At 41.8% G+C, this 23845-nt stretch overlaps 1 protein-coding gene and 1 pseudogene across 4 annotated transcripts; one reads left to right on the top strand and one right to left on the bottom strand.

Moving 5' to 3' along the window:
* Window positions 1-1304: 1304 nt before the first annotated feature.
* On the bottom strand, window positions 1305-22734 carry HTATIP2 (HIV-1 Tat interactive protein 2). 4 transcript variants are annotated; one of them, XM_036259852.1, is made up of 6 exons: window positions 22418-22542; window positions 21923-22118; window positions 19935-20042; window positions 5785-5922; window positions 2413-2474; window positions 1314-1719 (listed from the first exon to the last, which is right to left on the bottom strand). In XM_036259852.1, the coding sequence occupies exons 1-6, from the start codon at window positions 22525-22527 to the stop codon at window positions 1494-1496; spliced, it is 840 nt and encodes a 279-aa protein (XP_036115745.1). In that variant the 5' UTR covers window positions 22528-22542; the 3' UTR covers window positions 1314-1493. The 4 variants fall into 4 exon arrangements, with proteins under 4 accessions (XP_036115749.1, XP_036115745.1, XP_036115748.1 ...); XM_036259855.1 differs by lacking the exon at window positions 22418-22542 and adding an exon at window positions 22631-22734 and having other exon boundaries at window positions 1320-1719; window positions 21923-22179; XM_036259854.1 differs by lacking the exon at window positions 22418-22542 and adding an exon at window positions 22631-22733 and having other exon boundaries at window positions 1322-1719.
* LOC118628868 lies at window positions 8946-9325 on the top strand (annotated as a pseudogene).
* Window positions 22735-23845: the final 1111 nt, after the last annotated feature.

The following is a 23845-nucleotide window of genomic DNA, read 5'->3' as shown; positions in this document are numbered from 1 at the left end:
GTCCCCAGTCTGGGACATAAAGATGAGAGTGTAACTACAGAACCTGGTCCTGTCCTGTTTCTAATAAAACCTGGAACCTAAGTTTAAACCTTGGATACACCACTTATGAGTAATATTTGTGAAACACCACTCACAAGCAACACTTGGGAAACCTTAACTGCTACCCCACCCAGAATCCTGGATGAGGAGGACAGATTTGAGGCTTTCTTCCTGTCTTCTTGCCAGTCAACTCACAAATAAAGCTCCTTTCTTTTCTCAAAAGCCAGTGCCATAGTTTGGCTTCTATGCATGGCGGGCAGTGACCCCCTGTTCAGTAATGACAGTACCATCTATAAAGATTATAAGGACTGTTTGAAGGGCTCTAAGACAGACAGCCTGTGTAAAGGCTGGCACTTAGCAAGCACTTGATAAATAACAGCTGCTATTATATCATCCCATTGGCCAAAATACTGCATATTACCACTGATACTCGGGCATTTTCTAACAACCTAAGAGGCATCCAGGACATGTCCATTTATTTTTATTCTTCTATTTAATTCTCCCGTGAATTACATAAGCTCAGTTATAGAACGACTTTTATTATACATTCTAGAGAAGTAGTAAGGCACAGTGTTCACTTACACAATTGCATGCAGTCAGCACTGGGTGACTTGCAGACATGAATGTCAACAATCTTAGAACAGAACGCATCTGCATGGCACACGAGGTCTGTGCTGCTGCTGTCACTGCAGACAAGCATTTCACAGCTGGCATCCCCACCAGTGGCATCAGAGTCACTGGGTGCCCACACCCCAAACCTTTGGACTCAGAAGGTGTGAGGTAGAGGCAGGGCTCATGAAGATCTATGTTTCAAAAGCTCCCTGGGTGATATATAGCTGACCCTTGAACCATACGTGGGTTAGGGGTACAACCCCAGTGCAGTTGAAAATCCGCATATAACTTTTGACTCCCCAGAACTTAACTATACTCTGCCCTCTATAGCCACAGACTTGACACCCACAGATTCAACCAACTATGGATTGAAAACAATATTTTTGATCCAAGGTTGGGTATCTTCGGATGCGGAGGGCCAATTGTACTAACAGCCTACTGTTGACTAGACGTCTTCCCAATAACATAAACAGTAGATTAATACATATTTATGTTATATGTATTATATACTGTATTCTTACAATAAAATGAACTAGAACTTTATCTCTTTTTTTCAAAAAAAAATGAGCTAGAGAAAAGAAAATGTTAACAAAAACATAAGGAATAAAAAACACATTGACAGTACTTATTTTTTAAATCCATGTATAAGGGGAACTGCTCAGTTCAAGCTCATGTTGTTCAGGCTCTAAACTGCTGGTGCAGACAGAGCACAGTTGTTTTCTGACTGGGCCTGGTCGGCTGAAAACTGAAACCACAGTTAAAGTGTGCTTTTTATTGGATCTTTAAATCAGCAAGTAGGTGGTGGGGGCGGAGTTTTACAGAAAAGCATTTCTCAGGTGTGATCAGGGCCTAAGAGAGCCATCGGCTTTCCCCAGGTGGTGGATGGCCTTGTTATCCAGCAGTTCCTTCTTCTTGTCACTTGGTCTCACTGCGTTGTTCAACATTGCTCTAACCACAGTCACCACTGGTACGGAATGCCCACTGGCCCAAGATTCTGGTAAGGAGCCAAAGAATTTCCTAACGAACCATTCACCTGGGCGAGATTCTTGCCTATCACATAATAGAACTCTAAAGAGAAAAAAAAAAAAAAGAGGAAAAGATGGTAAAATACATCCAGACCAGAGAGTGTAATGGACTAAGCTGTGGCTCCCCTAAATTCATGCTGAAGCCCTAACCCCCAGTGTGAATGTATGTGAAAACAGCACCTTTAGGAAGGTAATTCAGGTGACTTTAGGTCATAAGGGTGGGACCCTAATCTGATAGGGCTGCTGTCCTTACAGAAGAAGAGATATCAGAGATGTCTCTCTCCACACCCACACAGAGGAAAGAACATGTGGGGACACGGAAGAGGACATCTACAAGCCAGGAAGAGTGGCCTCACCAGACAGAACCCTGATGGCACCTTGATCTTAGACTTCTAGCCTCCAGAACTGTTTGAAAATAAATATCTATTGTTTAAGCCACCCAGTCTGCGGTGTGATTCTGTTATGGCAGCCTGAACAGACTAACACTTAAAGGTTTCATTTGGTGCATGACGAGGATTTTAAAAAAGAAGGCAGCAAAAGCTACATCATTCTGATCCTGGCACCAACAGTCTACCCCTTCCTTCAAAGCCAAAAGATGGGTTCTTCGGAGACTAATCCACCTCCAGCCAACTTCTTTCATATCTTAGATATCTCAGTTGTCAGCCTCTTCAAAGGAAAAACTACCTTCTAGGGAATAACCAACAATAGTGCACTCTTGGGCAGTATTAATACTCACCCAGGTCTAAATATGGAGTAACGATCAAAGTTTAAATCTTCCACCTTATCTTCCACTTCTCCCTGTTTAAAAAAAAAACAAAAAACCCACATTTTTAGTATTGAATCAAGACCAACTTACTATAATGTGTAAGAGAGAATAACTTTGGGTTTTGAAAGTAATCTGCTTCTTCAGGTCTCAACAGAATTGACCCTTGAACAACATAAGTTTAAACTGCACGGGTCCACTTATAGCTGGTTTTTATCAATAGACTCACACAGTTCAAACTCACAATTTTCAAGGGTCACTCCAAGGCTCCAAGGAAATCCACATATATGGAGGGCCAACTGCAGTTACAAGTGGATTTCTGACTGCTCGAGAGGTCAGCACCCCTAAACCCCACCTTGTTCAAGGGTCCACTGTACTTATAAATATCCTTACCTAGATTTTTAGATTCCAGAGAGTCTGGGAAGTTAAGGAAGAGATCATTTAAGCCTGATATGCAGTAGAGTTAAAAAAGATCTACTGAATGAATGAATGTCTGCTTAGTCAATAGCTTCTCATTTTGACCAATATTAAAACAGATCTAGCTCTGGCTGGTTTGGCTCAGCGGGTAGAACATTGGCCTGTGGACCAAAGGGTCACAGGTTTGATTCTGGTCAAGGGCACGTACTTGGGCTGCAGGTTCCATCCCAGCCCTGGTCAGGATCTTGTGGGAGGCAACCAAACAATGTTTCTCTCTCACTTCAATGTCTCTGTCTCTCTCTCTCTCTCTCTCTCCCTCCCCCCTTCTACTCTCTCTAAAAAATCAATGGAAAAATATCCTCAGGTGAGGATTAACAAAAAGATAAATAAAAATAAATAACAATAGTCTGGCTGGTGTGGCTCAGCAGCTGAGCGTCAACCCATGTACCAAGAGGTCGCCGGTTCAATTCCTGGTCAGGACACATACCCAAGTTGTGGGCCTGATCTCCGGTGGGGACATGCAGGAGGCAGCCAATCGATGTTCTCTCTCATCGATGTTTCTGTCTCTCTCCCTCCCACTTCCTCTGTCTCTAAAATCAATAAAGGAAAAATAAGTAAATAAATAAAACAGATCCAAAGAGAATACATGGTAGGAGTTCAGCCATAAAGGAATAACCTCCCATTAGTTCAAAATTAATGTTACAGGCTGGCAGACATCGATCTTTTTTGGTTTCCAGAAAATTCTAGTGGGTCAGAAGACAGACACACAGACCCTCTATATTGTTCATTTCCTAAAAATCCTCACCAAATATTAAGAGGCAGTGAGATTACGTCTAGATGATGCTTTAAATTAAATCTGTTAAACGAACCACGAATTTTCATGCCAGGCATCTCTATGGGCAGAAATGCCAAAGGAGCTCAGGTCACAGATATGTCTAAAGGATTGGTGAACTGAGCAGCACACTCTCCTCCTCCTTCTGGGCCTGTTCATTCCCGTCATTTGGCACTTAACCTGTCATACATATCCTATATTCTTGGGTAGCTTTTTTTTTATCCTCACCCGAGGACATTTTGTTTTCCATTTTTGTTCAGATAGAGCGGGAGGGAGAGAGAGGGAGAGAGAGAGAGAGAGAGAGAAACATCAATGTGAAAGGGACACATTTAGTGGACACAATCAGGGCCGGAGATGAACCACAACCGAGGTACGTGCCCTTGGCCGGAATTGAACCCGTGACTCATTGGTCTGAGGGCTGATGCTCTAATCGCTGAGCCAAAATGGCTAGAGCTTGGGTAGCTTTTTTTTTTTTTTATCCTCAACCGAGGACATTTTTTTTTTCCATTTTTTGTTCAGGTAGAGTGGGAGGGAGAGAGAGGAACAGAGAGAGAGAAACATCGATGTGAAAGAAACACGAGTGGCTGCCACCCGCACAACCGACCAGGGCCGGGGACAAACTGCAACTGAGGTACACGCCCTTATCGGGAACCGAACCCGGGTCTCTCAGGACCGCAGGCCGACGCTCTAACCGCTGAGCCAAACCGGTCAGGGCTTGGGTAGCTTTTTAAAATAAAAATTTTTTAATTAATGTTTTCTGGTATATTCACAGAGTGATACCACCTTCACCCACAATCTTAGACTATTTCATCAGCCCAAAAAGAAACCCAGTACCGAGAAGTACTCACTCCCATCCCTTCCCTCTGAGTCCAGGCGATCACTAACCTTTCTGTCTCTACAGATTTGCCTATTCTGGACATTTTACATAAATGGAATCACACACGTTGTGGTCTTTGTGACTGGCCTCTTTCGCTTAGCATAGTGTTTTCAACGTTCACCCATATTGTGGCATGTATCATTCCTTTTATAGTTGAATACATTTTGTATGTATATACCACATTTTATCCATCCATTCATTAGCTGATGGATATCTGGGTTGCTTCCACTCTGGTTCTTATGAATAATGCTTCTGTGACTATGCAGATATAAGTTTTTATGTGGACAGGTTTCTCAGTTAGCCTTTTACAAAGATGTGTTTTGTCTCTATTAGCAGTGTGCATAAAAGTTAACACAGCAGGCTGAGACTGCTATCTTATAAAAGCTTGCTTGCGAGGTTGGCCTTTGGCTTGGGAACTTGGATTTCAGGAATGTTCCCATCACTGCCTAACTGATATAGGTAGTTTACTGTGCCTACACAATTTGTACAAACAATGTGGTTTATGCAGAACACTTGCTTTCCTTCTGGAAGTCTGTAATTTTTTCTAAGCTGAGGCTGCCTGTGTGACTGACCCCCATAAAAATCCTGGCCTCCTGAGCTCAGGCAAATTTCTCTGGTGGGCAATACTCACTGCTGGAAAAGTAAAGCACATGCAACTCCCCTGGGAGAGCACTCTTAGAAGCCTGTACCTTGCTTCCTCCAGACTCCACTCCACGCACTTCTTCCCTCTACTAACTTTGCTTTATATCCTTCGCCATAATAGCTCATAGCTGTGAGGAGGACTATATTCTGAGTCCTGTGAGACCTTCTAGCAAATTACCAAACTTAAGGATCCTCCAAAACAAGCATATTATAAATTCCTTGAGGACAAAAACCATACACAATAATAAAATACCATCTACTTTGCAAAAGTTTAAGAATCACTGCCTCTAAGTCTCTTCTAATGTTAAGATTCCATGCTGATAATTCAAGACCAAAGCTGCCATATCCCATTTCAGGATTACTAGCTCATCAATAGGAGGAAAAGACACTGAAAATTATCTTTCAAACCACTGTTTACTAAATATATCCCCGCAAAAAAAACAGACCCTGTAGCTATAAAGATGTGTAATATAATGCATTTAGTGCATTTTTGCAGTATTTAGCATTCTATATTATTTAGTATTGCCAATTATCCAGGGTTCTCTGAAGTATATATAAGAGAGAAACATGCACAAACCTTAACTTGAAAGTATAAAAAACTGCTCGACTTATCAGCTCCTTTAGAGGACAGCAAGTTGAAATGTTTGCACCCTCCAGCTTTTGCCAGCTCTGCAGATTTCAGGACATAATCTCGATCAACACGAACAAATCCATCCTAAGGGGGAAAAGAAGATGAGTCATTTCCAAAACGCTGTGAGTTCATCTTCAAGATTATTACCCAGCTTGGGTAGCAGGCTAGGAGGCCTGGAGGGAATGGAGTCTAAATAAAATGCATCTAAGCAATACATGAATGTTAGGCTTAGACCCTGGAAAGGGCTCCAAGTATGATCCTCAGGACAGATTACCAGCTTTAGCAGCAAGTCCAGACTGCAATGAAACACCAAAGACAGTTGGTGAACTGTTTTTTATTTTTTTTAGTTTAAAAAAATTAAATAAAAATTTAAAAAACAAATAAAATAACATTGAAACACAGACACCAAACAAATTAGCAAGGAGCAAAAGAAACAATAAAATCAAACTTTGAACCCGGCTGGTGTGGCTCAGTGGACTGAGCGTCTTCCCATGGACTGAGAGGCCCCGGTTCAATTACCAGTCAGGGCACATGCCCAGGTTGCAGGTTCCATCCCCAGTGGGGGTGTGTAGGAGGCAGCCAATTGATGTCTCTCTCTCATGTTGATGTTTCCATCTCTCTATCCCTTCCTCTTTCTCTAAAAAATCAATAAAGAAAAAAAAAACGATCAAACTTCAAAACTGCTTTTAATCACACATTTCTTTGTCTTTTAATAATTTTAGGTTACAGCCCTCGCTGTTTTCTCTGTCCCCTTCTGTGTCAACTCTAACATGGTAGTGTCTTCCAAGCAGGGCTGAGAACACTACCCAGGCACTGAGAACAGTCTATTTAATTTCCAGTTTTTGTGTGTTTTACAACATACTTTACATATTAGTAAAAAGTACTCATTTTTTTTTTTTTTTTTTTTTTACTGACGTGTATATAATGAAGGAGGTCTGGGGCCTCCAGTCTAGACTTAATCCAGTGAGGATAGTGGCTGGGTCTTTCTTCTCAATTCACATCTCAGTATCAGTACATGCCCAGCACAGAGTAGGTGTTCCAAAAATATTTGAATGAAAGCAGAGAAAAGGCAAATCCAATTAGAAAAGAGGCAATAGAAGGAGGAGGGGAGAGGGTGGTGTGAACACTAGAATATAGACCCATTTCCAGAGCCTCAGTGAAGGACACGTGCCTGGCCGTTCCCAGGCGAAAGGTTTTCATGCAGTAACACTTCTTGGGACCACTAAAATCTGTCATCCTCAAACTCAAAGCAGCCGAAGAGAAGTCTAAAGTCTCCCGAAGTTGAACTTCACAGGTACCCACAATTATGTAAATGAGGTTTTATATCATGAGGATTCTAACTCTGAAGGTTGATTGCTGCCTCCAACGATTTTGTACTTAAAAATTAGCCCTATGTGGGCTGGGAGCCCACAGACAGCAGCAGTCTTAGCTGTGAGCAGCACTTTTGGGGAATTGAGACCAAGCCCACTCCACAGCCCAGAGAGCCAGGACAGAGCGCCAAAATAGCCACAGCCACTCACCGGGGGGCTACGGCAGAGGGAGGGCAGACTGGGCTGGAACTCTGTGGGGACACCCAGGATTTGGAGGGCACTCAGAGTTTTTGCTGAGTTGCAGCCACAAAGGACGGTGGACAGTGTGCTCCTTCACAGAACTGTGGGGAAAAGCAGCAGCGCCGCCCCCGCCATCCCTGCTCGGAGATTAGCCTTCCCCAGTTGAGGCAAAGAAATGCAAATTGAGGCTCATTAAATAACCAGCATCTATCCCACCCTCTGGAAATCCTCTTCTGCAGAACATGATGGCTACATTCCAAGGCACTGAGTAACTGAGACTACTAGCCACCAGGAAAAAGCTAGAGGATAACTGAACCCTTCCTGGGCTTGCAAATCTACCCAGGAAAGTAAGACTTGACAATGGTGTTTAACGTGGACCCACACAGGCTCATCCAAACCCAGTAGAGGGAGCCAAAAACAGCAGAACACCAACACCCACAGGGAAAATTTGACAGGCTCCAAAACCGACTGAGACAGCCAAAATGGTGAAACAAAGAAACAAATCCCAAATGAAAGACCAAGAGAACTCTATCGAAGATGAGATCAATGAAATGCAGCTAAGCAAATTATCAGAGGTAGAGTTCAGAGCCATGATCTTGAGGAAGCTCAACAGCATGAGTAAGGACATCAGCACCATGAGTAAAGATATAGAAACATTGAAAACCAACCAAGTGGAAATGAAGAATGACATAGCAGAAATTAAGAACATATTGGAAGGACAAACCAGCAGAGTAGAGGAAGCTGAGGACCGGATCAGTGAATTAGAAGACAGGGTAGAAAAAAAATCAACCAATCAGAAAACCAAATGGAAAAAACAATTAAAAAACAAGAAGACAGCTTAAGAGAACTGTGGGACAACTGGAAACGTAATAACATTCGCATCATAGGAGTACCCGAAGAGGAAGAAAATGGGCAAGAGTTAAAGAATATATTTGAAGAAATAGCGACAGAAAACTTTCCTAACTTGGTGAAGGAAGAAGGCATTCAAGTTCAAGATACACAGAGAGCCCCAAGTAAGAAGAACCCAAACAGGCCCACACCAAGACACATAGTAATTAAAATGCCAAAAATTAAAGACAAAGAGAGAATCCTAAAGGCAGCAAGAGATAAGCACAGGTTAGCTACAAAGGAACCCCCATAAGGCTCTCAGCTGACTTCTCAACAGAAACACTACAGGCCAGAAGGGAGTGACATGAAGTGATCAAGGTCATGAAAAACAAGGATCTGAATCCAAGACTACTCTATCCAGCAAGGCCATCATTCAAAATAGAAGGTCAAATAAAGAGCTTTCCAGACAAAAAAAGGCTAAGGGAATATATAAACACCATACCAGCACTGCAAGATATGCTAAAAGGACTGCTGTAATTTGAAGAAATAGGAAGAAAAATATAACCACACTAAAAAAAAAATGGCAATAAATAAGTACATATCAATTATCACCTTAAATGTGAATGGTTTGAATGCTCCGATAAATGACACAGAGCAGAAACTCCCTTTGCCTCTTTGCATCTACTTCCATCGGCTCTTAAGGTCGTTGGTCAGACCTCAGCCGCCAAAATGGTGAAGCAGATCGACAGCAAATATGCTTTCCAGGAAGCCCTGAACAGTGCAGGAGATAAACTTGTAGTCATTGACTTCTTAGCCATGTGGTGTGGGCCTTGCAAAATGATCAAGTCTTTTTTCATTCCCTCTCTGAAAAGTATTCCAACGTGGTGTTCCTTGAAGTAATTGTGGATGACTGTCAGGATGTTGCTAAAGAGTGTGAAGTCAAATGCATGCCAAGCTTCCAGTTTTTTAAAAAAGGAGAGAAGGTGGGTAAATTTTCGGGAGCTAATACGCAAAAACTTGAAGCCACCATCAATGAATTAGTTTAATTATGTTTTCTGAAAACACAACCAGCCATCAGCTCTTGTAATTTTTTTTATTTACAAAAAAAGAAGATCGAGTATAGAGACTATATACTCAACTGCCATCTGATTATAAATGACAATAAAATATTAATTCTGCCCTTTAAAAAAAAAAGACAGAGTAGCTGACTGGATAAGAAAGCATGACTCACGTATATGTTGTTTACAAGAGACTCACCTCACAACAAAAGACTCACATAGGTTGAAAGTGAAGGGATGGGAAAAAAAATCTTTCAAGCAAACGGAAAGCAAAAAAAAAGATGGGGTAGCAATACTCATATCTGATAAAGTAGATTTCAAAATGAAGGCCATAACTAGAGAAAAGAAGGCCACTACATAATATTGAAAGGATCTATCCAACAGGAAGATATAACCTTGATAAACATATATGCACCCAATTTAGGAGCATCAAAACATATTAAAAATCTTTTGGAGGACTTCAAAGGAGAAATCGACAGCAATACAATCATAGCAGGGGACTTCAATACCCAGCTGACATCACTGGATAGATCTTCTAGACAATAAATTAACAAGAAAACAGACTCTAAATGAAGCGCTAGATCAAATGGATATCATATATATCTACAGAGAATTACACCCCAAAACCGCAGAATTCACATTCTTCTCAAGTGCACATCGGACATTCTCAAAGATAGACCACATGTTAGGGCACAAACTAAGTCTCTACAAGTTCAAGAAGATTGAAATCATATCAAGCATCTTCTCAGATCACAATGGCATGCAACGACAAATCAATTGCAACAAGAACATGCAAAGACATTTGAAAACATGGAGGCTAAATAGCATGTTATTGAACAATGAACGGGTTACCATCGAGACCAAGGAAGAAATTAAAAACTTCCTGGATACCAATGAAAATGAAGACACAACAACACAAAATCTATGGGATGCAGCAAAAGCAGTTCTGAGAGGGAAGTTCAAAGTGCTACAGGCCTACCTCAAGAAATAAGAAAAATTTCTAATAGACTATCTAACCTCACAACTTAAAGAACTAGAAAGCAAACAAAAAGATAACCCCAGAGTAAGTAGAAGGAAGGAAATAGTAAAGATCAGAGCAGAAATAAACGACATGGAGACCAAAAAAAAAACAATTCAAAGGATCAATGAAAGAAAGAGCTGGTTCTTTGAAAAGATAATCAGGATTGATGGACCCTTAGCTAGACTCACCAAGAAACAGAGAAAATCCAAATACACAAAATCAGAAATGAAAGAGGAGAAATAATAACTGACACCACAGAAATACAAAGGATCGTTAACAAATATTATGAACAATTATACGGCAACAAATTCGACAATCTAAGTGAAATGGACAACCTCCTAGAAACACATAGTCTCCCAAAAGTGAACCGGGAAGAGATAGAAAACTTGAACAGACCAATAACAACAGAAGAAACTGAAGATGTAACCAAGACTCTTCCAGCAAACAAAAGCCCAGGCCCAGACGGCTTTACAGGGGAATTTTACCGAACATTCAAAGAACTAATACCCATTCTCCTCAAACTATTTCAAAAAATTCAATAAGAAGGAAGACTTCCAAACTCGTTTTATGAGGCCAGCATAATTCTAATTCCAAAACCAGAAAAAGACACTACAATGAAAGAAAACTACAGACCAATATCCCTGATGAACGTAGATGCCAAAATCCTGAACAAAATACTAGCAAACCAAATCCAGCAATATATCAAAAAAATTATTCACCATGACAAAGTGGAATTTATCCCAGGGATGTAAGGCTGGTACAATATTCGCAAATCAATAAACGTGATACAACACATAAACAAAATGAAAGATAAAAATCATACGATCATATCTATAGACGCTGAAAAAGCATTCGACAAAATCCATTACCCATTTCTGATAAAAACGCTCAGCAATTTGGGAATAGAGGGATCACATCTCGACATAATAAAGGCCATATATGAAAGACCTACAGCCAACATCATACTCAATGGGCAAAAATTAAAAGCATTTCCCTTAAGAACAGGAACAAGACAAGGATGCCCACTTTCGCCATTCTTATTTAACATAGTACTCGAGGTCTTAGCCACAGCAATCAGACAGGAAGAAAAAATAAAAGGGATCCAAATTGGAAAGTAGGAAGCGAAACTATCATTATTCTCAGATGGCATGATACTATACGTAGAAAAACCCAAAGACTCCATCAAACATTTACTAGACTTAATAAATGAATTTGGCAAAGTAGCAGGATACAAAATTAATGTCAAGAAATCAATGGCATTCTTATACACCAATAATGAACTCACAGAAAGAGAAACTAAAAAAAATCCCATTTACCATCATGGCAAAAAAATTAAGATACCTAGGAATAAACTTAACCAAAGAAATAAAGGACCTATTTGCAGAAAACTACAGGTCATTGGAAAAAGAAATAAAGGAAGATATAAAAAAAGTGGAAGCACATACTTTGTTCATGGATTGGAAGAATTAATATCATTAAAATGTCCATATTACCCAAAGCAATCTATAGATTCAATGCAATCCCCATCAAAATACCAACGCCATACTTCACAGAACTAGAACAAATAGCTCAAAAGTTCATATGGAACCAAAAAGACCTCAAATAGCCACAGCAATCTTGAAAAAGAAGAACAAAGTTGGAGGGATCACATTACCAGATTTCAGGTTATACTACAAAGCCACTATACTCTAAACAGCCTGGTACTGGCACAAGAACAGGCACATAGACCCGTGGAACACAACAGAGAACCCAGAAATGGACCCAAGGCAATATGCTCAATTAATATTTGACAAAGGTGGCAAGAGCATACAGTGGAATAAAGACAGCCTCTTTAACAAATGGTGTTGGGAAAATTGGACAGCTACATGCAAAAAAATGAAACTAGACCATTAACCTACACCATACACAAGAATAAACTCAAAATGGATAAAAGATTTAAATGTGACTCATGAATCCATAAAAATCCTAGAAGAAACTGTAGGCAACAAAATTTCAGACATCATACGCAGCAGAATTTTCACCGATACATCACCTAAGGCAACAGAAACAAAGGAGAAAATGAACACATGGGATTATATCAAACTAAAAAGCTTCTGCACAGCAAAAGATACAATCATCAAAATGGAAAGGCAACCGACTATATGGGAGAGCATAATTGCCAATAACCAATCAGATAAGAGTTTAATTTTCAATATATATAGAGTGCTCATACAACTCAACAAAAGGAAAACAAAAAACCCAATTAAAAAATGGGCAGAGGAACTAAATAGACACCTCTCCAAACAGGACATACAAATGGCCAAGAGACATATGAAGAAATACTCAACATCACTTATCATCAGAGAGATGCAAATTAAAACAACAATGAAGTATTACCTCACACCTGTCAGAATGGCTGCCATCAACAAATTATCAAACAACAAGTGTTGGCGAGGGTGTAGAGAAAAGGGGACTCTAGTACACTGCTGGTGGGAATGTAGACTGGTGCAGCCACCATGGAAAACAATATGGTGTTACCTCAGAAAATTAAAAATTGAACTTCCATTTGACCCAGTGATCCCACTTCTGGGAATATACCCTAAGAAGCCTGAAATACCCATCAGAAAGAATATATGCACCCCCATGTTTGTAGCAGCACTATTTACAATAGCTAAGATCTGGAAACAGCCCAAATGTCCACCAGTAGACGAATGGGTAAAAAAGGTGTGGTACATATACACAATGGAGTATTATGCAGCTGTAAGAAAGAAAGATCTTTTATCCTTTGAGACAACATGGAGGGACCTGGAAAGTATTGTCCTAAGTGAAACAAGCCAAACAGAGAAAGACAAATATCATATGATCTCACTTATTTGTGGAATATAATGAACATAACAGTCTGAGGAATGGGGTAGTCCCAGAGACGTGGAACTGGGGTACAGACTGACAATCCCCAGAAGAGGGGGTGGTAGAGGAGAGATAAACCACAGAACTTATATGCATGTGAGCATGAACAATGGACATGGACAACAAAGCTGGGGACAGGGTGGGTAGGGTGGGGGAGGGGGGAATCAGTGGGGGAAAAAGGAGAAACATCTGTAACAAAAATAAATTAATTAATTAATAAAAAAAAATTGCCCTATGGTAGTTACTGATGCTAATGTTTTATTTCATATGGAGATGTGTACCCTTCCTAGAATGTTAGAAACATCACCTGAGGGAGTATCGCATCCAGCCCCTCATTATGGAGATGTGAAAACAAGGTCCAGCAGTCTGGCAAACAGCTGGCTATGAAGAGACTGAGAGCAGAGTGCAGATTGTGGACTCTCTGAGCAGTGCTCTCCACCGCACCCGTGTTCCTTCTAATCGCATGCTCTCTAGCTAACAAAAATGATTAATTCACACTTGCAGTAGGCAGAACAATGGCCTCTCCAAGATGTCCAAGTCCTGATCCCCATACTCATGAATATGTTAGGTTATGAGGCAAAAATACAAGAGAGGAGTTGGACGGGATGGGTGAAATAGTTGAAGGGATGAATATGTACAAGTTGACAGATATAAAAACAATCACGAGTCATGGGCCACCTGCAGTGTGGCTCAGTGGTTGAGTGTCGACCCATTCACCAAGAGGTTGCTGGTTCGATTCCCAGTCAGGGCACATGCCCAGGTTGTGGGCTCGATCCTCAGTGGGGGGCATGCAGGAAGCAGCCAATCGATGTTCTCTCTCATTGATGTTTCTATCTCTCTCTCCCTCTCCCTTCCTCTCTCTCTAAAATCAATAAAAAATATATATTTTAAAAATAAAATAAATAAATAAATAAAAACAGTCACGGGGATATAAAGTACAGCATAAAGAATATAATCAATAATATTGTAATAACTATGTATGGTACCAGATGGGTATTAGATTTACCAGGGTGATCACTTCGTAAATTATGTGACTGTCTAATCACTATGTAGTACACCTCAAACTAATATAATAGTGTATGTCAACTGTAATTGAAAAAAAAATTTTGAAGAATAAATGGGAAAATTAAGATTATAGGTGAAATTAGGTTACTAATCAATCAGCTGGCCTAAACATAAGATTATTCTGTATTATCCAGCTGGGCACAATGTAATAATAAGAGTCCTTAAAAGTAAAAAAGGAAAGCGGAAGACGGTAGAGTCATGCAGTGTGAGAAGCACATGATCCCCACTACTGGCCTTAAAGATGAAGGGGGAGGGACTATGCCAAGGAATGCAGGCGGCCTTGAGAAGCTGGAAAAGGCAAAGAAATGGATTCTCCCCAAGAGTGCTCTCAACACCGTGATTTTATCTCAGCAAAGTCCGTGTTGGATGTCTAACTTACAGAACTGTAAGATAATACGCTTATGACGTTTTCAGCCACTAAATCTGAGGCACTTTGTGACAGCAGCCGTAGAAAATGAATACAGAATTCAGTTTTAAAACAACAGCCCCAAGCAAACATTTTAAACTTTGCATTGAGTAGATCATAAAAGAAAAGTAAACATATTGTGCCCTCGCCAGTGTGGTTCTGTGGTTACACTACTGGTCCATGCACCAAAGGGTCTCGGGTTTGATTCCCAGTCAAGGGCACGGTCCCTGAGTTGCAGGTTTGATGCCCGGCCCTGGTCGGAGCGCATGCAGGAGGCAACCACTCAATATGTCTGTCACATCAATGTTTCTCTCCCCCCCACAACCTCCCCCTCTTCCACTCTCTCTAAAAATCAATGGAAAAAATATCCTCAGGTGAAGATAAACAACAAAAAGTAAACTTATTGTAAGTATAGAGTTTGATGAATTTTCATAAACTGAACATTACTCTGCACCCAGCTCCTAAAATCAGGAAACAGAACATTACTGTTACCCCAAAAGCCTCTCCCGTCCTCCTTTCTCATGGCTCACAGTAGAACTATAACCACTACGTGCCAGGCAGTGTTATTTGTCTGCCTCACTTTAGGGACTATAAACTTAAGTCTTAATGAATGAGTCAACACCATTTCCTTTTGTGCTGTAGACTTTGGCATCCTACCCTGACTTGCCAACCTGTCCTACACACTGATTTCAACTTACGCTGCTCTTTTAAATCAGTGTGAAGCAAACAATTTTAATTCTCGGCACATCCCGAGAGAGGGATGTGAGGGAGGTGATTCTCCTCAGAGCTACTCTCCAAAAGGAGATTTTACATGTGCTGAAAGTGTGTCAAGAAAAACAACCCTAAACTACACAGAAACCTTCTAAAACACTCAATTTCTCTTCCATGTCTATTTCTTCCCCTCAGTCCCATTCACCAGAACTCTGATTTTAATAACAGGCTCGTTATTTATAAGAAAATGATATAGTTGACTAGTGAAATAAGTTCCTTTTTATTGTGGCTGTGGTTTTAGCACTATTTCTTGGAGGGTGCATTATAGTTGTCTCTGTTAAAATGCATTTCTTTCATCAGCTTCTTTAAAAATAAGGGAAAGATTCAGCCAATCACAAGTCTCTAGACCGACGCTGTCTCTCTCACTTAATCCACAGCCAGTAAAGGGATAATTTGATTAAACTGAGACCCTAATTTATTTGGCTTTAGTTCTGGATCAATCTCTCCTTAATAGAGTGCTGTCGGCTCCAATTGTTTGATGAAAATTAAAGTGACATAAATACCATGGGACTTTTTCAATCTGATTAGTCAGCGAAGGCACATCAATACCACCCCAGCCATCAGACTCTGGCGTCCTTCCTTTCACCAGCCTCGCTAACAACTGACAATCTCTCCTTGAAGGAGGAGCACCCACGCTGCTGCGGAGACCCCCACGCTTAACCCATCATCCCTGCTCAATGGGCCCGGTTGACAAGGTGCCCATACCTTTCTCCACCGCTGTTCTCCGGACAAAGCTAAATATTGTTTTATTAGCAATCAATGGCTGTTAATCCAAACCGATTTCACAAATCCTCTGAGCCCTCAAGCTGATTATAAATACACATTTTTTCAAGCCCACAAATTTTGAATTTCACTTCCCCCACCCCGATGCATGCCCTTTTAGCTGGTGAATGAAACTCTAAAGCAAAGGGGTCAATGGCTTTCAAGGACTAAGAAACCAAGCGTAAACTTGGATCCTGCTGACTGACTCAGAGATACCAACACACACCAATTTTCTTTGGAGGGAGGAAGATTCCATTTATAGATAGAAAGGAGCTATCTTTAAAATTTTATGATTAATACTTTCTCATTTTCTAACAGCTCAAATTAAAAAAAAAAAATAGAAAAACAAGCTACTCCATATCCCAGGAACACAATTTCTGGAAAAACTATAGTTTCCCTAACCGTACGGCAGGAGAAGAGATGTCTCTTCTGAGAGCATGAAGTCCCTTACATTATTGCGTCTTTATAATTTCATAGTAGGTGGAATCAGAGTTCCTTCTAGAAAAAGGAATTGATTAAATAAGTTCCCACTCTAAATTCCTCTCCCAGTACCCACTTGAAAGAATAAACACAATGTAAGATGACTCAGTCAGAGATCTCTTCATAGGCTCCACAAGCATCTAGGGAGACAAACTCTCCGATTACTCTTTATTCAAGTTTTACTCAAGTTCAAAGCTACTAAGCATTTCTTCTAATCTCCTTTACCAAGGCCTGAAAACTGAGAACACTCTGGCTTAAGAATAACTCATCCTAGTAAGGTATTTCAGCAGTGACTGATATGACAAGCAAGCATGCCAAAATGACTCAAGGCCGGCGGGATCCTTTTCCAAGGACAGTTCTATCATTCTGTAAAGTGTCCCACTTAGCCATATTTCTGCTTCAGATTCTTTTCCTTTACTCCTACCCTATAAATTAGGCTAGAAACAGAGATGCTGACAAACAACAAATGTTCTAATCTGACACCCCATTTGTTTGTATCCTGGAGGGCATCTCTGTGTTTGATGTACAGGGGTGAAACCAAGATCTTGGTTAGAGGAAGAGCTCTGGCTGGAAAATTAAATCAAACAGGTATTGAGGACTCCTGAGTAAATCTCTATGCTCTCACAGATGCTTTCCATCTGGGGCATTCTTTTCTCTGTGTTATAAAAGTCAAAGAATTCTGTTGGTCAAAGGGACTTCAGTGGTCACCTGCCTCTTGGTGCAGACAAGGAGGCAGCGGCCCACAGGAGCTAAGCACACACCCAAGGTCTCACAGCTACCTGGTATCCAAACAGAACCTATGATCTGGGTCCTTCAAACCATCTAGGACCTTGTCACTTCACAAGTCCCCTCCTAGACATAAAATAAAACAGAAGTTACAACAGGGGTCAGCAACCTTTTTCTGTAAAGGGTGAGATAGTTAATCTTTTCAGATTTGCAGCTTCTGTTGCAATTACATGGCTCTGACATCATTGTGCAAAAGCAGCCATAGATAATAAAGTGATGAGAATAGCTATGTTCCAATAAAACTTTATGGATACTGAAATTTGAATTTCTTATAGTTTGATGTGTCATGACATATTATTCCTCTTTTGAATTTGTTAACCATTTAAAAGTATAAAAACACCCTCAGCTCAGGGCCTGTACTAAAAGAGGTAGGCCGTATTTGGCCCACAGTATGTAGTTTGCAAGGCCCTGGATTATAAAATCTCAGCTTACTTTCTGTCGCTATCATCTTAAATAATTTAAACCCTAATTCATTTCTGAGACTATCTTTGGCTTACTAGTCTTTCTCCTGCTTACTCATCAATTACATTTATCTTTTCTTTTCAAACTGATTTTGACGAAAAGGTATTAATACCCTGAGAGGTGGGGAACCAAATCCATCTAAAAATATATTCTAAATAGTCAAGACACCCAATATCTCTGATTAAAACTGCATTACACTCTTTGGGTGCAATAAAGCAATTTATACTTTCCCTAGAGTGCCCTATGAGATTTGCCTTATGTCATGGAAATCAACTACTCTATGCCTAATGCGGTGGTTTTTAAAAAATTTGCTGAGTCACCACCAAAATCAGGTTGGCACTTCAGACAGAAACTTTTTTAATGCATTTAGAGGACACACCGCTTGTGACTGTCACTGGGACAAAGAAGACAGCACTAGCCACTGAGGAAAAACATGACCCTTTCTCGGAGAGAGAATGTGCCAAATCCTGGGACACTTCTCAGAACCCAGCTGTATTCCAAAGTGGACATGGTAGACTGCAGAAGATTTGGAAATAGATCCCTACTGAAAGCATAAATAAAATTATTTTTGGCACCAGAAGGCTCAAAGAAATGCAACTAAGGCTAACTCCTTGGTTGTTATACAGCAATAGTTCTTAAACATGTGTTCTCCTAATGATTCTGATGAATGGACCTGTTTATAAACCTGTGGTAAGCCCATATGGCAGCACTGTGGTCCTGCATGTTTAATAGACATGTTAGGTCCAGCAAGTAAATTCTGCTAGAGGGATAAAGTATAGTCAAACTATAAATTAAGCCCTGGCTGGTTTGACTCAGCAGTTATACTGTCAGCCCTGGGACCAAAAGGTCTTGGGTTTGATTCCTGATCAAGGGCAGGTAACTGGGTTGCAGGTTCAATCTTCTGCCCTGGAAGGGGTTGTGTGGGAGACAACCAATCAATGTGTTTCTCTCACATTGATGCTTCTCTCTCTCTCTCTCCCCCTCCCTCCCTCTCTTCCATTCTATCTAAAAATCAATGGAAAAATATCCTTGGGTGAGGATTTACCAAAACAAACAAATAAACAAAACAAAGCAAAAAAACAAATCTTTAAGTTAAATAAGATATATTAACACTTGCTGAAGATCTACATAGTAAGCTATGACTCTATGACTTTTAACTATGTAGTAAACTGTAACTTCTAGATAAGGGCTGATGCAATTTAGAGTACTATTAAAAAGAAAATAAAATGTGTGCTGGAACAGTTCTGAGTCAGTTAAGGCTGAATCACCACTGGGGTTGAATCATCGCTGGAGGCTGAGTCATCAGCGGAGACTAGCTGAATCGTGCCGCTGTTCTGATGTTCTATCCCAGAAGTTTCAAGCTTGGCATAAAAATAGGTTGAAGAAAACCACTCAGGTGAGAGAAAATGCCTTAAGTTTAAAACATTTATAAAGGAAATTTTAAAAAGTTTACTGCTGCCCTGGCCAGTTTGCTCAGTGGTTAGAGCATTGGCCCATGGTCCAGAGAGACCCAGGTTCGGTTCCTGCTAAGGGCACGTACCTCGGTTGCAGTTTGTCCCTGGCCCAGGTTGGGGTCGTGTGGGTGGCAGCCAGTCAATGTGTCTCTCTCACATCGATGGCTCTCTTTCTCTCCCCCTCCCGCTCTATCTGAAGATGAATGCAAAAATGTCCTCAGGTGAGGATAAAGGGAAAAAAAAGCTTACTGCTAACAGCACGAGCCAGTTACTTTTACTCTGATGTTGCCTTAGCCAGGGGATGTAGTGACAGCAATATTTGTAAGACCGTGTAAATATGTATGATGTCCCAGCACACAGGCCTGAACTCAAGGATTACTTTGAAGGAAAGGTGAACTTATCATTGCTATTCGACGTACAGCAAAGGCTAGAACAGCATACGAAATCTCAATGATAAGAGCTTATTTACATTTAAGCACAGCAAACGTGAAGAAAAAGAGTGAGTAAGAAAGGAATCTTTGACATTACTGGCCAGTGAAAAGGGATAAGGGTATATTTCTTTCTTACCGCCCCAGCTTTTACCCTGGTGGTACCCAGGCAACAGAATCCAACATCATGACCTTGGAAGGCAGAAGCGTAGTCATCCAGCTTTTCAAAGTCCACAACTTCTTGATTCTAGGTAACAAGGACACAGCTGTAATATAACTTGATATTATTTTTTGAATAGCCCTCTACAGGCTGGCTTTAGCTCAGCGGTTCCTTCACATCGAACTTTCAGTTCGCTAACCACTCTTGTCCGCGAGGGTGGTTCGAGACCCGCGGGTGCTCTCCAGCCCCTTTTAAAAAATAAAATAAAATAAAATAAAAAAAAATAAACAGCCCTCTACATTTAAAGAATAAGTTATAGAACATAACTGAAGAGTCTGCCCACTTAACATCAAATTTTGCAAGCTCATTTTCTCCCAGCAAAATCCAATTAATCTGGATTCCAAATCAACAGTGCACTAATACAGCCATGGTACACTTAATTGGACTAGGGGTGATCCAGATCTCTAAAGTCAGGTTCAATTACGAATTTCTCTCTAGAAAAATAAGACCCGTCTGCATATTACCAGGAGGGATACCAATGAAGTATAATGTGGGCTTAGGGAATGGTGTTTGAAATCTCAAATACCTAGGTTAGAGTCTTGGGCCTACTACTTCCTAAACATGTAATTTTGGCCAAGTTATTTTATCATATGCCTCAGTTTTTCATCAGTAAAATGTAAACGAGGATTTTACCTTCAGTCCAATCCATGAACCACCTGCACAAAAATCAGCCAGCAGGTGCTTGATGAAAAGGCACATTCTTAGGTCTCACACGAATTAATACTTCTGAGTCAGAAACTGCATATTTACTTATTTATTTATTTAACCCTCACCTGAGGATACTTCTTCCACTGATTTCCAGAAAGAGGGGATCAGAGGGAGGGAGAGAGGAACATCGACATGAGACAGACACATCAACTGGTTGTCTTCTGCATGACTCCACCTGGGGCCTGGGATCAAACCTTGACTGGGAATTAAACCCTACGCCCTTCAGTTGGAGGGCTGACACTCTACCACTGAGCCAAACTGGTCAGGGCAGAAACTGCACTTTTAATCAACACCCATGTTTGCATAAGGTGCCTGGCCAAAAGATGTGTCACCAAAACTATTAAAGCACAGAACTTGATTTTAGTTTTTAATGACCAGAAGTATCTGACACACCCCATGAAGCCAGACTGTGAAGACTGCGTGTTACAGCCTGCAAAGATGTCCATTTTAAACAGAAAAGTCCTAATGGACCAAAGACATGTGCAAAATGAATGTGGACCTGCAGGAGTCAAGACCTTTAATTTGTGAGACCATTTGTTATCTGGAATGTTCCACCTGTGAAACCTGTGGGAACAATTTCTATAATTAGGGGGTCTCAGGATTTCACTATAATTTACTGACGTTCACAAATAACTCAGGACTCTCCATGAAACTCAGACTTCAAATATTTAGGGAGCTTGCACCAGACTGAAGCCTGGTGTAGTTTGGTTAACCATGAAAGTGAAAGTGACAGTCAGGGAAGGAATATTCCACTTACAGACACAAGGCTGCAGCCCTGGAAGTCAGGCTGGGCAAATTCTTTTATGTGAACCCCACTTTCACTGCCATAAACTGGTTCTGCTCTGCAAAGTGTTTTCTGACTTACTGACAACATTAGTGTGGAGAGGACAGGGAGACAGAACAAGCCAAGTGGACTGTCTCCAGAACCCAGCTTGAATGACAAGGCTGTTCTGTCTCCCCAGCCGCCATTACAATGTAGGCCCTGCCCTATGGCTTAGGGGACCGAGGACTTTGCCCAAGGCCTGAGCCTACAATCCAGGACTCCAGCTCCCAGTAAGGGCTCTCACAGACCAGGCTGGGCCACACACTGATCACCTCTCCAGCCTCCACCACTGGTGGGCAATATTCAACCGTTAAGCATGAAATTATGTCCAAGTGAAAGAATCACTGCTCGTACATTTTGAGTCTCAAATACCCACCACATTTTTATAAGCTTCCTCATCAAAGGTCAGCTTCCTCCGGCCAATGACTGTGACTTTGGAAAACAGGCTCTGTTCCAGCATTTGTTTTAAGAGCATTCTGCCGGTTTCCCCGCTGGCGCCCAAAATAAAGACGGATTTATTCTGCTTCCTGAAGTCCTCCCGAAGCCTGGGCAGCGCCTCTGTGTCAGCCATGCTACAGAAATAACATCAACAGGTGCCGATCTTAGGATGCTTGAGGGGTGGCCTGGCTCACCCTGGGGAACAAGGAATGTTTACTGGTTCTGGGGTAAGATACTGTTTTTCTCAGCAGTCTGGGCCCGGGAAAGTGCTAGGTCACCTGCAGGGCGGGGTGCAAACAAACACCTCGGAAGGGGCCACAAACTGCTGGCACCAAGAGGCATAGTTCCCCCTCGGTACCCCAGGTTCCCATCCCCCCTTCTTCCGTCCCAAGAGTGCAGGGGCCCAGCTCTGTCCCCTGAGCGCAGGGGTTACCTGGGGCCCGCCCCCAGCCCCGCGTCTTCATGTCGTAGCAGGAGCCAGGCGGCCACCAGTGCGGCAACCGCAGCCACCGCACCCGCGCTCAGCGCCTTGGGCGGATGCATCCGGGCTTCCCTCAGGCCCAGGGGCTCCCAGCTCCCACGTCCCAGGCAGCGGCGCCCCTCCCAGGTCCTCCAGGGGGTCCCAGGCGGCCAAGCCAATGCCTACCTGGCTGTCTTCCTGGTGGACTTGGCTGCGTGACTGCCTCGCCCCGCCCACAGGGGCGGGACCTGGGGAAGGAGGCAAAGGGTTCTGTGGAGCCGGCGGTGGGGTGGGGTGCGGTGGGGTGGGGTGGGGTGGGGGTGGGGAGCTGGTCACGTGGGCGCGAGAGCTAGTGCACCGCCCAGGGCGAGGTATGACTCTCCAAGACTTCCAGGACCCCCTGCTCTGCGTTCTTCTTCGCCATGTGGGCTGCCCTCTCCTATATCCAAGGTCTCAGACAATACTTAACCTTCTCTGGTCCCTTTCTGAAACCAGTCATTCCAATTGTGTGTGGGACATTTTCAAATCAAATTCACCATGTCAAAAACTTAACCCTTCCCATCCAATCACCCTAAAGAGGAATAAAACAAACCTATCTCTTGCCTCTCTCGGTGTCACTGACCTAGACATTCTCACTCCTCACCCCTCCCCTCCGGGCCTCCTGGTGATCCAGAGCACAGGAATCAACCCAGGAAAACTCTACTTCGGGTGGTAAGGCATCACATCTGTCTCATTGCTTTAGTCTCACCTTTTGGGACAGTGTTTAGCACTTGGTAAGTGCTCAAGGAAAATTTTTGCATGTATGGATTTCTCTATACCTTATATATGAGACCTAGAAGGAGAGTAAAAGGTCAACTTGTCAAACATTCTTACTTTACAAATGATGCTCAAGGTGATGCATGACTTAAGTCTCAGGTGTGCTCTTTAATGTAGACAACGCAGCAAAGGGTTTAAAAAAAGAAAAAAAAAGAAAGGAGAAAACATAGCAAGTAATTCATGGGCAAAGGTGCCTTGCCCACACCAAGGTGTTGGCAGGGCCATGCTCCCTCTGGAGGCTTTAGGAGAAAATTCCTTCTCACTTCTTCCAGCTTCTGGTGGCTCCAGGCATTCCTTGGCTTGTGGCTGCAGAACTCCAGTCTCTGCTTCTGTCTTCAAACGGTCTTCTCCTCTGTGTGTCTGTATCTTTTCTTCTGTCTCTTATAAGGATACTTGTCATCGGATTTAGGGCCCACCCATATAATCCAACATGATCTTGTCTGGAGATCCTTAATTACATCTATAAAGATCCTTTTTCCACACAAGGTTACATTAACAAGTTCTTAGGGTTAGGAGGTTTGTATATCATTTGAGGGGGGCAATATTCAACCCACTACAGATGGCAAACAGGACAAATGTTAGTCA

The sequence above is a fragment of the Molossus molossus genome, unplaced genomic scaffold, assembly GCF_014108415.1.
Source record: "Molossus molossus isolate mMolMol1 unplaced genomic scaffold, mMolMol1.p scaffold_m16_p_13, whole genome shotgun sequence".
Taxonomy (NCBI): Eukaryota; Metazoa; Chordata; class Mammalia; order Chiroptera; family Molossidae; genus Molossus; species Molossus molossus.
Note: the sequence above shows the minus strand (reverse complement) of the source record. Positions and strands in the feature narration are given on the sequence as shown.

Excerpts from the sequence above, each read along its gene's own strand:
- HTATIP2 (XM_036259852.1), bottom strand. The coding sequence starts at position 22,527 with ATGCATCCGCCCAAGGCGCTGAGCGCGGGTGCGGTGGCTGCGGTTGCC. Across the intron at positions 20,043-21,922 it reads AGGAAGCTTATAAAAATGTG|AATCAAGAAGTTGTGGACTT; the intron begins GTGGGTATTTGA and ends CTTGTTACCTAG. Across the intron at positions 2,475-5,784 it reads TTTTATACTTTCAAGTTAAG|GGAGAAGTGGAAGATAAGGT; the intron begins GTTTGTGCATGT and ends TTTTTTAAACAG.